General features: G+C 37.4%; 5 protein-coding genes across 15 annotated transcripts in view; 2 read left to right on the forward strand and 3 right to left on the reverse strand.

The window, feature by feature from the left end:
- On the reverse strand, nucleotides 1-3,739 carry Faf2 (Fas-associated factor 2). Of its 2 annotated transcripts, none has more exons than XM_089846611.1 (9): nucleotides 3,590-3,739; nucleotides 3,170-3,348; nucleotides 2,980-3,098; nucleotides 2,858-2,887; nucleotides 1,431-1,617; nucleotides 1,275-1,366; nucleotides 864-1,213; nucleotides 641-784; nucleotides 1-442 (listed from the first exon to the last, which is right to left on the reverse strand). In XM_089846611.1, the coding sequence occupies exons 1-9, from the start codon at nucleotides 3,713-3,715 to the stop codon at nucleotides 263-265; spliced, it is 1,407 nt and encodes a 468-aa protein (XP_089702737.1). In that variant the 5' UTR covers nucleotides 3,716-3,739; the 3' UTR covers nucleotides 1-262. The 2 variants fall into 2 exon arrangements, with proteins under 2 accessions (XP_089702737.1, XP_089702736.1); XM_089846610.1 differs by having other exon boundaries at nucleotides 2,980-3,101.
- Ak3 (Adenylate kinase 3) lies at nucleotides 3,737-5,119 on the forward strand. 2 transcript variants are annotated; one of them, XM_089846622.1, is made up of 7 exons: nucleotides 3,737-3,872; nucleotides 3,931-3,998; nucleotides 4,075-4,234; nucleotides 4,296-4,415; nucleotides 4,525-4,697; nucleotides 4,762-4,880; nucleotides 4,949-5,119. In XM_089846622.1, exons 2-7 carry the CDS (start codon nucleotides 3,996-3,998, stop codon nucleotides 5,040-5,042), a joined length of 669 nt encoding a protein of 222 aa, XP_089702748.1. In that variant the 5' UTR covers nucleotides 3,737-3,872; nucleotides 3,931-3,995; the 3' UTR covers nucleotides 5,043-5,119. The 2 variants fall into 2 exon arrangements, with proteins under 2 accessions (XP_089702748.1, XP_089702747.1); XM_089846621.1 differs by having other exon boundaries at nucleotides 3,780-3,872; nucleotides 3,921-3,998.
- Atg4b (Autophagy-related 4b) lies at nucleotides 4,996-8,796 on the reverse strand. Its single transcript, XM_089846599.1, has 9 exons — nucleotides 8,647-8,796; nucleotides 7,792-8,478; nucleotides 7,601-7,687; nucleotides 6,886-7,128; nucleotides 6,547-6,813; nucleotides 5,895-6,470; nucleotides 5,743-5,819; nucleotides 5,536-5,655; nucleotides 4,996-5,377 (listed from the first exon to the last, which is right to left on the reverse strand). Exons 2-9 carry the CDS (start codon nucleotides 8,468-8,470, stop codon nucleotides 5,207-5,209), a joined length of 2,220 nt encoding a protein of 739 aa, XP_089702725.1. The 5' UTR covers nucleotides 8,471-8,478; nucleotides 8,647-8,796; the 3' UTR covers nucleotides 4,996-5,206.
- Nucleotides 8,647-15,668, reverse strand: part of RhoGAPp190 (Rho GTPase-activating protein 190) — a 26,262-nt gene continuing 19,240 nt past the window's right edge. For 8 of the 9 annotated variants that reach the window (XM_089846591.1, XM_089846593.1, XM_089846594.1 and 5 more), the window contains one exon: nucleotides 10,753-15,528. In XM_089846591.1, coding sequence (XP_089702717.1) covers nucleotides 15,330-15,528 — 199 coding nt within the window. In that variant the 3' untranslated portion in view covers nucleotides 10,753-15,329. Of the gene's footprint in view, nucleotides 8,697-8,796; nucleotides 8,948-9,169; nucleotides 15,529-15,668 lie in introns of those variants that run through there. The other variant, XR_016370752.1, reaches the window with a different exon arrangement.
- On the forward strand, nucleotides 9,221-10,413 carry LOC149654903 (transmembrane protein 179). Its single transcript, XM_089846623.1, has one exon. The coding sequence runs from the start codon at nucleotides 9,221-9,223 to the stop codon at nucleotides 9,887-9,889; it is 669 nt and encodes a 222-aa protein (XP_089702749.1). The 3' UTR covers nucleotides 9,890-10,413.

The following is a 15,668-nucleotide window of genomic DNA, read 5'->3' on the forward strand; positions in this document are numbered from 1 at the left end:
TATCGTAAATACTTTTAATTTAAAGCTATATATACGTGGGTAATGCCAAAAATACAAAAATTAATTTACATCGGTTAAGAGTTGAATTCTGTACACAACAGAACAGAAAGAAAAAAACACCACCCTTACCGTCCAAGGCTTATCATCATCAGTTTTAAAATTTTGCAGTCACGTGTTCATTATTGTTCTTTGTTTTAAACAATTTTCGCAGCTTTTAAAAACTGGTTTTTTTTAACTTGTTGTTTTATTTAAATAATTTATTTTAAGCGTCTAAATCTTGCACGAACAACATTTCGGACTTGCCTAAATTAGCCTCGGCAAAAGTGGGAGGCTCGGGGCAATCGGAAGTCGGTTGGCAAGGCAAAACGCGCAAAGGATAGTTCGTTACGATTTGGAAACTTTCAGGGGCATCCTCGTGACAAAACACGAAATAAAATAAATGCTGAAATATAGGGAAGACCAAGGCTTAGATTTCAATATCGATCTGGCAAGGCTTAATGTTAAGCCTAGGTTGGGGTTAACGAGTCCCGGTCTCCCGGAGACCTTTGAATCGGGCGTCTGGCAAGGCTTAATTCACCCTTTTTAAGGCCCGAATCGGGCGGTTGGCAAGGCTTAAGGCTCGATAGGGGCTAGTACTTACTTTCAAAGAATGATCTTTCCTGAAGCTGCGTTCCAATCTGGTGCCATTAGGAAGTTTAATAGAGACGCGAATACTGTAAGGATCATCAGAAGGCGGTTCCGCTGGAATTTGATCAGCCAATTCAATTTTTTGACGTTTTAGATCCTATAAAGTGGGGTTAATTAGTCCCTAAGTAAAAGAGAGGACGCTACAAAGTCGGAGGAGGAGAAATAATTTCACGGACTTCCTTTTGTCTGAGAAGAGCTTGAATTCGATCTCTTTCTTCTCTTTCCAACTCGTCTTGTCTCTCCCGATCTTCCCGTTTTTTCCTTTCCTTTTCCTGATCAGCTTTCAAGGATTCCAAGTAGGCTTCGTCTTGTTGTTGACGCAGCGTCTGATTCAGGCTCAGTTCTTGGCGCTCCATTCTGGCTACCACCAAAGAGGATTCGTTTTCGTCCATGATCCTTCTCAGTCTTTCAATGAAAACGTTGGGGGCCACGTATCCTTCCATTCGAGCCGCGATCGTCATACGGTTTTCGCGCAAGACGATGACGGCTAAAAATGGATAGCTGTTCTCCCTCAAAGCTTGAGATACTGCGTTTAATAACAATTTCAATAACAAGATTCGGGTTAATTAAGTTCACCAAGTACTGACCAATGTAACCTTGACGGGTGTTGACTGAACACGCCCAAAAGAGCATGTTCGTGTTGATAAACTCAATTACTTCTTCATTGCCTAATGTCGATCTTAAAATAAAATAAGTTAAACGATTTAAATGAAACTCGAGTTCGTTATGTGATGGGTGTTTACCTGCAAAATTTGTTAGTTTCCTGATGGTCGTCTCCGTGCAAATAAACCAAAAGAAACTTGAGCTCGCGTTTGGCGTCAGCCAAGGCCTGGTTGTAAGCTCCCTGATAAAAGACTGGGTGATCATTCCCGTACTTGGCTTTGTAGGCTCTGATGAAATTCAATACATCTTCTAGAGGATCTGTTGCACCTGAATTCAATAACCACCCTCCATTAAACTTTTGATTTTTTTTTTTACAAATTAACACCAATATTTTGCACAATAAGACGCCTTTTTCAAACAATAAGACGCCGTTTTCTTGCAATAAGACGGCCGTTTTCTTGCAATAAGACGCCGTTTTCTTGCAATAAGACGCCGTTTTCTTGCAATAAGACGCCGTTTTCTTGCAATAAGACGCCGTTTTCTTGCAATAAGACGCCGTTTTCTTGCAATAAGACGCCGTTTTCTTGCAATACGACGCCGTTTTCTTGCAATACGACGCAGTTTTCTTGCAATAAGACGCCGTTTTCTTGCAATAAGACGCCGTTTTCTTGCAATAAGACGCCGTTTTCTTGCAATAAGACGCCGTTTTCTTGCAATAAGACGCCGTTTTCTTGCATTTAGACGACGTTTTCTAACAATGAGACGCCGTTTTCTAACAATACGACGCCATTTTCTTGCAATAAGACGCCGATTTCTAACAATACGACGCCGTTTTCTTGCAATAAGACGCCGTTTTCTTGCAATAAGACGCCGTTTTCTTGCAATAAGACGGCCGATTTCTAACAATACGACGCCGTTTTTTAACAATACGACGCCATTTTCTTGCAATAAGACGCCGTTTTCTTGCAATAAGACGCCGTTTTCTTGCAATAAGACGCCGTTTTCTTGCAATAAGACGCCGTTTTCTTGCAATAAGACGCCGTTTTCTTGCAATACGACGCCGTTTTCTAACAATACGACGCCGTTTTCTAACAATACGACGCCGTTTTCTTACAATAACACGCCATTTTCTTGCATTTAGACGCCGATTTCTTACAATAAGACGCCGTTTTCTTGCAATAAGACGCCAATTTCTTACAATAAGACGCCAATTTCTTACAATAAGACGCCAATTTCTCACAATTTGACGCCAATTTTTTACAATTTGACACCAATTTTTTACAATTTGACACCAATTTTTTACAATCTCACAACAATATCAAACACAAAAATGTTTTACATAAAACACAAAAATGTTTTACAATTCATCTCCATATTGTTTACAAAAAAACAGACAATTTAGGCTTAGAGAAAATTACTATGAAATTGATAACAAACAAGAACCAATCACAACTGAATTCAAAAATACTGCCTTGTAATTGGCTAAGAGTTTTGAAACTATTGTTAAGCCTAATTACCCGATTTCGTAAAGAAACATTAATTATAATTAACCCTAAATAGATCTTACCTCTTCTAGGGTCCGCTCTCAAAAGATTCACTATAAACAAGTCAAATCAATTTAATATATTTTTTGAATAAAGTTCATAAATTAAATTGTATTCTTTAATTATAATTAGTTTAAATACTTACGCGTAAACCTTAGAAAATTGGTAAATGTGTTATATATAAAAGTCAAGGGAAATGAGACGAGAAAATAACCCCAGCCTAAAATTCCACGAGGTTGCCATGATCTGACAGCAAAATATAAGCTACTTAAAAATGAAACAAGTCCGTTACACGCTGCTTCCAAATTATTTAAAACTAAAAATTAATTACTTACTTTGGATTATGTTGCGAATGAATGACAGGAACAGCCGATGTTGAATTATAAACTGATGGAGATTGCATACTTGGACGTTCTTGGATGTTTAAAGTTTCTTGAACCGCATTCTGAATATCCCAGTTGTGTCGTTGCAAAATCTGCCGACAGTTATCTATGTCTTCTAAATGGACTATTTCCTGAAAATACGTTTATAGTTTCCTTTTCTTAATGAATAAATTAAAAACTTATTAATTTATTACAAATGCTAATAAATATCATCATGACTGGGGAAAAATTCCTAAGCCTTGGTCGTCAATACAAATTTACAATTTTCCCAACAGTAAGCCTAATATCTACGTAGTAATTAGCTTAAATTTATATTTTAGACACGTTTAATTTCAATTTTTAACAAATAATACTTCATAAATTTAAACTTACTTGAAATTGAATAAGTTTTTCTGTTTGAGACGGAGATAATTCATCTTCGTCAGCCATCTTGAATTGTACTGGGAATGGGATTCGATGGGGTGGAAAGACTCCGAGCAAATGTGGATAGCGCACCATAAAGCGTGCTAATGTTTGAAGCTTCCAAGGTGGTGCCTTATCCCGTGTATAATATCCTTGCCTCAGAAAATGGAACTCAAGCTGTCTGCTCTATAAAATGCTTACTATTTTGCACTTGGCTTCATTTTAAGCACATCGTCTTTTTCATTTGTGAATGGTAAATGGTTTAATTCGTGGTCATAGTACCAAATAACGCAACCTTAAGTTTTTTCCAGTTCATTTGGCTTTATCGCTTGTATTTTTCTTAACCAGCACCGCGGCTTCTTCTAATCTTAATAAAATGGTAAAATTTGGTACACCGTCCTTTCCCAAAACAAAGGCGCCGTTTTTAAAAGTGACCTTGAACTTTAACCCACAAGGTCAAACCAAGCAACGCCACGTTGAACGCTTTGCGTTGCGTTATAATGGGAGCTCCTGGCTCCGGAAAAGGTTCCATCTCTGAAAGAATAATCAGAGACTTTAATTTTAAGTATTTAGCCATGGGAGATTTTTTGCGTCAAAATATTCAACAGAAAACTTGTAAGACGTTATTTTCCGGACCAAGGCTTAGCACAGGCCTAACCATTGTTTTTAAAAACAGCAATTGGAATGAAAGCGAATAGCTACATTTCAAAAGGTCTTTTAGTTCCTGATAATGTCGTAAATCAATTAGTCTTTGAAGAACTACAAAAACTAAAGAATTCAAATTGGCTTCTAGATGGTAAGGGGAAGATTAAGCCAAGGCTTAGATAGTGTTCAGGTTCAAAACGGGGGTGGGGGGGGGGTCAAGTTGCGTGAAATCGCACGTTGAAACCAATTTTTCCCCATAGGATATCCACGAACAGTGACGCAAGCCGAGTATTTGTCAAAACACGTAGAACTAAGTCGCGTCATCAGCTTAAACGTTCCATTTGAAGTGATAATAGAAAGGTTGAAACATCGTTGGGTTCACCCCGCGAGTGGACGCGTCTATAACACCGAGTTTAACCCTCCTAAAGTCGAAGTACACGTGGTCCAAGACGCGTGACACGCCCCTTGAAATACACGTACCTTCTTATTGTTATTAGGGCATTGATGACGTCACTGGTGAAAAGCTCATTCAAAGGGAAGATGACAAGCCGGAAACTGTTCTAAAAAGACTTAAAATTTACCAAGAAAATACTCAACCACTCGTGGATTTTTACAAGTAATTAAAACTAATTACTAATTTACCCGTTTTCGTTAGTAAAAAAACGAGGTAATTATGGTTTTCAGGGAACGTCGTCTGCTAGAAGAATTCAGTGGAAACAGCACAAACGAACTTTGGCCGCGAATAAAGTTATATTTAGAGAGTTTACAATTCAATTAAAATGATTAAAAAAATTGACTCTATATATATTTACAATCATTAAATCCTACAAGAATTAAAATATATATTTAAATTAATTTTGTAGTGTTATTTTTTTCGCGTGTTTTTAAAGTTGAATCAACTTTAAGCGACGCCATCTTGATTATAAACCGACTAAATCTAATTTATAATAGGACGAAAGCCTCTTCATTGTCGTCACTATCGGATTCGTTTCCATTTTTGACATATTCAAGCGTCTCTTTCTCGACAATATGCTCAAATTGGACGTTAGATCGACTACCTTTTGTGATAACGAACATGGGATATTCTAAATCTCCCGTTCCTGGTAGCAATAACTGCAACAAACGGCAAAATAAGTTAGGCCAATTGCCGGGGGGGGGGAGAGCGAGAATAATAGGCGCGCTGACTGTGGAACGGGTCGGGTTGGGGGGGACGCCATAAATGGGGGGAGGAATAGTCGGAACTGGTCAAGAAGGGCTGCGGACGAACTTACCGGCGTTATACTGGAGGAAAAGGCGTCAAAATCATCCCTCGTTCTTAAATAAAAGCCAATAGTGCAACTAGGATCCATTTTACCTATAGGAATTTTCTTAGGAACGGTGCAATGAAAACTCTGCCACATAAGAACGTATTAAATGTTAAATACTTGAAAGCAAAATTGAAATTGACATCAAAGAAGTTTAACAAAGAGTCAATTTACGCTTAAAGGAAAATCGGAATTTCGGATATCAATCGTTTCCTGACACAAGTGCGGGTCAAGATGTATTAATTTATCGTCTAAAGTTAATAAAAATACATTGGTCAATGGGACAATGACCAATTAAAATGATTCTCGGCTCAAGCAAGTGGTACCTTGAAATCCTATAAAATACAGGGCGTGTTTGGGTCTCCCCCCGATAATCCCCAAACAACTCTCGTGCGCCAAGATCCTTTTCAAACAGGGAATATAGATCGGATTCAATTTCTCTCCGCCCAAACGAACTGAAACTAGAATAACGAGTCCCCTCCATTTTTCGCAAGATGTTAGACTACTACTCTGTCTTCTGGAATCCACGGGAACCGAGCGGAAGTTGCCGCCGCCATCGGCCTCGCTAGCGGCACCCACCTCGTTCAAATCATTCCCACATCCACTCTCGTACAAAAAGGAATTAGACCAAGTCCTAGATAAAGGTGACATTGGGGGACTAGACGTTCGGCCATTGTTTACCGCCACGCTTTCCGACAATTCTTCATTTTCTGGGCTATTCAAAACCTGGCTCCAATCTATTACTTCTTCGGGTATGGAGTTCCGTTTCGTTAAGCCTTTGCGCGTTCGCGACGCGCCCCCCTTATCGACCTCGTTAGTGGAGGTCGAGGTGTAGGAAGATTCTTTGATCTTGGCCACGTGAGACGGTGCCGTGCAAAGTTTAATTACGTCGTCTTCGTAAACTGTTAAGGAACACGTTAAGCTTAGCTTTTGTCTTATTTCTAAGCCAAGGCTTAAGGTTAAGCCTCGTTCCCTTACTAGTGCAGTCTTGGGCGACGTAAACGCAAATTTTGTCCAACATTGGACTTGACTGGGAGGCTTCCTCGATGGCGCGCTTTAGGATATGAGCGGTACTGGAAGGTCCGAACCAATCACCCGCTTTCTTCCCAAACTTATTGCCAATCTCGACAAGATGGTGCAAAGACAAAGGACAGACTTCCGAGGGAGAATCTAAAAACCATTTAACGATGGTTCTATGTAACGTTTCGCTGTGATCAGTTTGTAAAATACCGGCGCATCTCCAGCCTTGAATAAAAAAAATTGTACACTTGACATTGAAAATTAATGGCGGCGGTTTAGAATTAGCGGTTTAATTACTTCTGCTTAGAAAATGACAAATAAGGGCTTGGGCCAATAACATTTGACCTCCACGAAGCATGCAACCCCAGCCGCAATCGGTCGTAATAGTAGAATCATTTAAGGGTGGGAAATCACGACGATACGTCAACCATATTCTACTCATAAAATCCATTTTAAATTTCTCTATCGGAGTGTCCAATGGACGACCGAGCACTTTTGGATTAGGCATTTTATTGCCAGAAGGTGGTGAAGCTAGTTTTCCTAAAATTCATTCATTTATTTAGGCTAGGAACGCATTTTTAAAGGGGCTGGCCGGAGCTGTTGGGGTGAAGGGGGGGGGGGGTCAAACTGTTGGTTAGCGTATTGCTTACCCGCCCACCGCGACGGTTTCGCCATTACTTATGGCCAAAGAGCTGGGTGTTTTCCCCCTGAACTAAGGGCGGTCTCCCCCCCCCAACAGCGCCGGTAAGCCCCTTTAACCAAGGATATTGTTCGGGGGGGGGAGGAGGATGGGAAATCCGAGAGAAATGGGGGCGCGCAAACTGTGGAACGGCTCGGGTCCGGTGGGTTGCTAGAAATGGGGGAGGAATACTCGGAAAAATGGCGGGCGGTCTATGGCATTCGTCAGAAGCAGCCTGCCCGCCATCTTTCCGCATTTTTGGCGTCCAACCCAACCGCGCCTATTTCTCTCAGATTTCGCATCAACCCCCCCCCCCAACCCCCAGAAACGCACCACTTTGGGAAGAATCGTGGTAAACTTGACCTAAGAGAATAGTTGGAGAAAAAACGGTAAAGTTTGTCCTAGTTGGCATTGTCCAACCTGTCAAACGTTAATGATACTTCAAAATAGGGTTGCTAAAATTGTTTTCACGCAACTTCCAAATCCCCTACAATTTTTAGCGCCTATTTTAACGAAAGACTCACCGTATTTAACGTTATTCCAGACTGAAATCAGTTTGCTTTTAACTTTTTCAGTCTGATCGGGTGGTGTACCAGTCACCACTCTATTATTTTTCTCCAAAGTCGAATTTTCCGGTAACGAATTACTCTTGTTTGAAATCTGTCTCATCAAGTCTTTCTTTTCGCGAGAAATCTTAGTAATCGGTACCGACTGGGCATCATTAACTCTATAAGTTTTCTGTTTATGCGGAACAAAGTTTAACGGAGGTTTGCCTGGCTTTATTTGAGAAGGAGCCGTGTTTGAAACGACGTATTTATTCTCACTATGTCCTCCTAACACTGCCGTGACGTATTTCTCCCGTAAAGGTTTAGCTTTGGAATTTTGAATTAATTTTTGGGGCGATTTTTTCGAGTCCTCACTAGGTTGTTTTTGGGGTGGTTCACTATCGGAGGGATAGCCTTTCTTGGTACCTTTTATATTGGGAATCATTTTAAACTGCCTTCTTTGCGCGATTTCCTTTGGTTTAGTTAACGTAGTATTAGACGCTGAATTATGAGTTAAAATTTCGGCATCACACGCGCATTCAAAATCAAAAACGGCCTCCCAAGAATCCAACGAGGATGTTGAATTCCTTTTACATATTTCAGAAGGTAGTTCGCCTATTTTAGGCTGGTTTTTTACACCACTGGGGGTCATATTCATCTTTATTTCTTTTAATAAATTCAAATAAACAAAAAAAAAAACGATATATTTATTAATTAAAACACGTATAAGACGGGGTTACGACACCCCATTATAGTGTTCCTGCTCCTGCACGGTTTTGGTAACCAAGGCTTAACTCGAAAGTAGGTTAGTCGCACCTCGGACCGAAAACTTACCTGAAAAAATTTTTTTATTGAAAAAATAAGAGTAGAGATGATAATTTTAGCTGTGAGATTAGATAATCATGATTAATTTTCATATATTTAATTATAATTTAAAAAATATATTAAATAGGAAGAAAATAATGACAAGAAGAAGTTGTTTACAAAGTGGATATCAACAATAAAACCCCATTTTGCAATAGTCGTCTGCTAAATAATGTGGGATATTTATCCCTGGGATAAGACAGCTAAAAGAGGATAAGGCACCATCAATAATTGCGAAGTGACAGCTTTCCGCCTTTGACTGTATTATACTCTATACGAAAATAAAGTAGTTTGTCAGTACCCTAGTCACAGTATTACGCAATGTAAAAGAAGCAAGTAATTCTAAGTAGAGCTTATTGTGTAAGACCTTCTCGGTAAAATAACGTTTTGTTTTTATCAACCGCGTGATTAAATCAAAATTAAACTTCAATTTACTGCGGAAAACAATATCCGTGTAATAATTGAAAATCGTTAGTCAGGGCGTAACACTTACTTAGTGTTGGTAGCTGATCTTCCAAGTTGTCAAAACTACCGATAACTGAAAATGACCATCAACTTATTGGTCGTTAGCCAAGCGACTGGTTACGCCGTATCCTTCTGCATGTCACTATGCATCGCGGTCCCGATAAGTCTACATTTAAGACGCTTCGAGGATCATTGCTTACTGTACACAACTGGGTCCTTCTCCAAAGAAGATGGCTCTTTCATCCCTGAATGGTCTTCCACGTCATTCTGCAGTTTCACTGATTTCGTCGGCCTGCTAACTTTAACCGTGTCGGCGATCCAAGGCGTCCGAATGTGTATTTTCTTGTTCAAAGAGACTGACAGTTCGTTTTTCAGCGCCCTTTTGGACACTATAACTTGTTTGATGTTAACTGGCTTCATTTTCGTGGCGGCCATTATGATTTCGGGGGGTTTTAAAGTATGGTGCGACGCCGTCACCCAAAGATTCAAATCGTGCGAAGACGCCTCTTTAACGCAATTATTCCCCAAAGATAATAATATTAATACTTACGGCTTCTATATCCATTTCGGAACGGCGCAATTTGGGGCTTGGGTAGCTTGGGTTTCCTGGGTCTTGCTGACGGTGTTGGCGACCAGGAAATTGTGCCGTTATCACGAGCAAGAGAATATGAGGGTTAGCATGTTGCGCGAACGACAGAGATTATTAAAAGGCGAAGAAGCCGCTTCCCCCTCTGAAATAAATAATTAAAAATCAAGAAGATCATCATCTATAGTCTCTAGTCTATATATATGTCGTTAAAAGACGCGTGATTACTAATTTGTTATGTCATTTCTAAGCCTTGGTTTGAGAAAAATCCGACCTTAAAAACGTTAAGCCTTGGTTTTGTAAAATACTGTATGTAATTTGACATTTGTTAAGCCTCGGACGTTGGTTTGTAAATTTAAATAAATAACGGTCGGTGACGGTTAAGCCTCGGTTTGGTTTGATTACCTTAAACCGTTTGTGAATAAAATTTATATATTTTCTATTGTCACAATTAAGATAAAATCTTTTTCTATAATAATTTCGCATTTTTTTTTATGTTTGAAATAAATTTGAAAACGTTATTTATTTGAAGACGTAGGAATCGTCTTACCAGGTGGTCCATGATGTTGCGTAAATTCCATATTCTTTAATTTACACGTAGCCATTACGGATGTAACCATGTTTTTTCATGACTCGTGTACTGTTATTAAAATTGTTCAATAAATATTATTATACTCTAGTAAAAAGTGTCTTTTCATTAAATAATATTTTCCAGCATAGCGCGGCTCCAGTGGATCCCCTACAAGGGGACTTTCCTCCTGAACTCCGGGTTTGGCTTGGCAAAGGCTAGTGGGTGGGATTTATATATGCACGTATAAATCCCGCCTACAAATGCCTCTAGCTTTGCCAAGCCAAAAATGGAGTTCGTAGGGAAAGTCAACTTGTAGGGGATCCACTGGAGCCGCGCTATGCTTTAACTTACTGACCCTTTGTGAATGGACCCTGAAGGGTCAAGGTTATATAAACCAGCGCCTCAAGGTCAAGATTAACCCAAGAAGAATGTCACTGTTGACAAACTAAAACAGTTCTTTTTTTAAATATCAAATATTTATTTTTTTCTGTTTTTTGTTTCTTTGAAGTATTTTTTTTTTTTACATTAACACGCATTTTTGGCAGCGTTTGTTTTGTCTTTAAATGCAGCTGACGTTTGTTTGTTTGTTTGTTTATTCCCTTTTTCAAATGACCTAAATTATTATTTGTTTTTTTGTTCCTAAAACGCTACGATGATTTGTCTGTACATAATATTTATTTTTTAAACGAACCTTTTTTTTTAATTTTCCACCATTAATTATTTTCGTACGATAGGGTATTGGCAACTCATTGCCTCTAACTGTAGTAGTCGCTATGGGAAGATAACGCCGAGTGCCGATACTTCCCGAGAATTTTCTATCCAGACGCGTTTAGAGAAAAGAATTTTTTTTTTTTTTTTTTTTTTTGCAATCTTGAAAGGTACGTAATTTAGCCACATTTCGATAGTAAAACCAGTTACTTTCAAGGTTGCTTGTTTTTGAGTTTTTTTCTCAAACTTCCGACTGGACTCGATGGAAAAAAACGACGTTCAATTTTATTATAAGCCAATTGCATTCTTAAAATGGTCCCGTTTTACTCCTTTTTCCTATAGGAATTTAACGCCTTTCAAGAATGCAACGCGGCCAAAATAGAAAAAAAAAAATTAAAAAAAAAATTTGTTTTTCCTTGGAATAAAGGGAAGAGTACCTTTTTTTAAAAAATAAATAAAGGGAAGATTACCCGTCCAATTAGAAGACTTTCTTTCTACCAAGGTAACCTTCCCTTTGTTGTTGTTTTTTTAGAAACACTACACCTTGGTGCGAATTTGTTTTTGTGTGTCATGAAATATTTTTTGTTATTACGATTAGTCACATTATTTTTTTTTTTTTTCCTTTTTAAAAAATACAAAAAAAAAAATTTTAAAATTAATATTTTTTTTTTAAACGTAAAAAATAAATGTTTTTTTTTGTTTTTTTTATACACACCCAAAAAATTAAGAATTCTAAATATTTTCTTTACATTTTTTTGTATCTGTACAATTTTTATCTTATCATAAAAAAAATTTACATATCACAATTATAAAATAATTGACTTTTTTTTCGAAAAATTGGTTTTTGTTGAATTTTGCGAATTTTTGTTTAATTTTTAGATAATTTGAGAAGGGGCGGGGCTGGGGGCTATAGGGGAGGAGTTATAGAGGGGCGGGGCCTATAATTAGATAGGGGGAGGGGCTTGGCAAAGAGAGAATGAAACGTTCCAATTTTTCTTTCCCATTATTATTCTCTCCTTTTTTTTATTATTTCAAGAGACAGTTAATATTATATTTTAAATACGATTTGGTTTAGTTTACTTTCTCAATACTCAGTTACAGGCTTGGTAAGGAGCTAAAAATCGCGCGCCTATAAAAACCCGACCGTTTATTATAAATTAATTAATATTTAAATTTATCTTTAAACCCATTAAAATAATATTTAATTATAAATAATACAAAAATTCAATTAAGTCGAAAAACTAAATAGTTAAGTTAAAAAGCGATTAAGCAAAAGTCCGGTAAGAAGGAAAAGGGGGGGGGGAAGAGAAGTAAGAAAAAGGGGAAGTAACATAAGTAAATAATAACCCCCAATAAGTTACACCCCCCATGTATATTTATTCTCAGTTAAATTAAAATATAATTCTGAAGTGGTATCTGCTCCCCCCATAATTATTCTCGATGGCTATTCAAATTAAAATAAAATATAATTCTGAAGTGGTATCTGCTCCCCCCATAATTATTCTCTATGTTAATTCAAATTAAAAATAAAATATAATTGTAAATTCATTGTTATTTGCTCCCCCCATAATTATTCTCCGTTCCGTGTAAAATTCAATTAATACTTTGGGGGTGGGGGGGGGGTTATTATATCCTTATGTTTAATATAATTAAATACTTTAATTACCGTTTTATAATAATTATTTTGGCTATTTTTTGTTTGTTTGTTAATAATTTGACATGAGGAATGAAATGTTATTATTTCTTGTTTTTTTTTTTTAGATGCAAACAGACACACGCAAACACACATCTTAAATATATATATATATATATTGTTTTTGGTACAATTTTTTATGAGAATCCTTTGTTTATTTATTTACGTTGGCATCCATTAGATGGCGACGACCACGCCCCCCTCAACGGGGCGGGGCAACTTTTGACTAATTTAACGCCTTTTTTGTGGAGTTTTAAGAAAGGTTGGGTTGTATATTAACCAAGGGCTATATTAGTAGAAGCTTAGCATCTTGCAGTGTATGTAAAAAATACGGGAGAAATTATACTTTTAGGGCAGAAATTATACTTTTAGGGGAGAAATTATACTTTTAGGGGAGAAATTATACTTTTAGGGGAGAAATTATACTGTACGGGAGAAATTATACTTTTAGGGGAGAAATTATACTTTTAGGGGAGAAATTATACTTTTAGGGGAGAAATTATACTTTTAGGGGAGAAATTATACTTTTAGGGGAGAAATTATACTGTACGGGAGAAATTATACTTTTAGGGGAGAAATTATACTTTTAGGGGAGAAATTATACTTTTAGGGGAGAAATTATACTGTACGGGAGGAGAAATTATACTTTTAGGGCAGAAATTATACTTTTAGGGGAGAAATTATACTTTTAGGGGAGAAATTATACTTTTAGGGGAGAAATTATACTGTACGGGAGAAATTATACTTTTAGGGCAGAAATTATACTGTACGGGAGAAATTATACTTTTAGGGGAGAAATTATACTGTACGGGAGAAATTATACTGTACGGGAGAAATTATACTTTTAGGGGAGAAATTATACTGTACGGGAGGAGAAATTATACTGTACGGGAGAAATTATACTTTTAGGGGAGAAATTATACTTTTAGGGGAGAAATTATACTGTACGGGAGAAATTATACTGTACGGGAGAAATTATACTGTACGGGAGAAATTATACTGTACGGGAGAAATTATACTTTTAGGGGAGAAATTATACTTTTAGGGGAGAAATTATACTGTACGGGAGAAATTATACTTTTAGGGGAGAAATTATACTGTACGGGAGGAGAAATTATACTGTACGGGAGAAATTATACTTTTAGGGGAGAAATTATACTTTTAGGGGAGAAATTATACTGTACGGGAGAAATTATACTGTACGGGAGAAATTATACTGTACGGGAGAAATTATACTTTTAGGGGAGAAATTATACTTTTAGGGGAGAAATTATACTGTACGGGAGAAATTATACTTTTAGGGGAGAAATTATACTGTACGGGAGGAGAAATTATACTGTACGGGAGAAATTATACTTTTAGGGGAGAAATTATACTTTTAGGGGAGAAATTATACTGTACGGGAGAAATTATACTGTACGGGAGAAATTATACTTTTAGGGGAGAAATTATACTTTTAGGGGAGAAATTATACTTTTAGGGGAGAAATTATACTTTTAGGGGAGAAATTATACTGTACGGGAGGAGAAATTATACTTTTAGGGCAGAAATTATACTTTTAGGGGAGAAATTATACTTTTAGGGGAGAAATTATACTTTTAGGGGAGAAATTATACTGTACGGGAGAAATTATACTTTTAGGGCAGAAATTATACTGTACGGGAGAAATTATACTTTTAGGGGAGAAATTATACTGTACGGGAGAAATTATACTGTACGGGAGAAATTATACTTTTAGGGGAGAAATTATACTGTACGGGAGGAGAAATTATACTGTACGGGAGAAATTATACTTTTAGGGGAGAAATTATACTGTACGGGAGAAATTATACTGTACGGGAGAAATTATACTTTTAGGGGAGGAGAAATTATACTTTTAGGGGAGGAGAAATTATACTTTTAGGGGAGGAGAGAAATTATACTGTACGGGAGGAGAGAAATTATACTGTACGGGAGGAGAGAAATTATACTGTACGGGAGGAGAGAAATTATACTGTACGGGAGGAGAGAAATTATACTGTACGGGAGGAGAAATTATACTGTAGTACGTAAGAGATCGTTATCAGTTCAATTCAATTCAATTAAAAAAAGGGATTGAAACGAATAACTTTTTGTGCCTGACAGACAGCGTCGTTCGCGTCTATTATAAAAACGGAATGCTAAAATAATTATTTTTAATCATTTAAATTCATCTTTAATCGCGATAGATTTGAAATTAACTTAAGCCTCGGTCTAAATTTTCATTTAAAGAAGAAGGGTTAAGCCTTTGTCTATTAATAGCACCCGCACCAGAAATGCTTTATATAAATAAAGAAAAACAAACCCGCGGTGGCGGCAGCAGCCAATAAATAAGTTCCGTTGTCGAGTGGGCGTGGTGGGGTTGGGGGCGGGGTTTTGTACAACGCGTCGTAAGAAACGCGTAATCCCGACCAGCCAATCATAATAATACCCCTTACACGAGGGCGTACGGGTACGTTGCACCATCTATTAAGAGTTACCGTCGTCAATATCGTCGCTAATATTATTTATTATTCAAGATTGTTTTTTTTTTAAATAATTTAAATTGTTTTTTAGTTTGTTTCTCGTCGATAATAAAATAAAATTATAAAAAGGGGGGGGGCGTGTCTAATTCACACCATGACTACTTCCTCTTGATCGCAGAATAGAAATCTAAACTGATCGATCATAGTTTGAACGGAATCCTCTAAATGCGGCCTCATACGTTCAAACATAAGCATATCGTTAAATTCTAACGGAAGCAAAGTGGGCCACCAACAAATTGCCAAATTTTTGCTGTCCATGCTATTTAACCTGCAATTCTCCGCGACTCTGCAATAAATCATTGGCACAGAGACAAGTTGTTCAAATACCATCGCGAATGGCCCCCCGACCTTATTTCCGACGCGAGTACCGAGGCTTAAGGCGCCATAAGCCCTTCTTAAGCCTCGGCAGACGTATCGCGAATAAGG

This window comes from Phalangium opilio, unplaced genomic scaffold (genome assembly GCF_054372755.1).
Source record: "Phalangium opilio isolate 3A_F unplaced genomic scaffold, DU_Popi_V2 ptg000079l_1, whole genome shotgun sequence".
NCBI lineage: Eukaryota > Metazoa > Arthropoda > Arachnida > Opiliones > Phalangiidae > Phalangium > Phalangium opilio.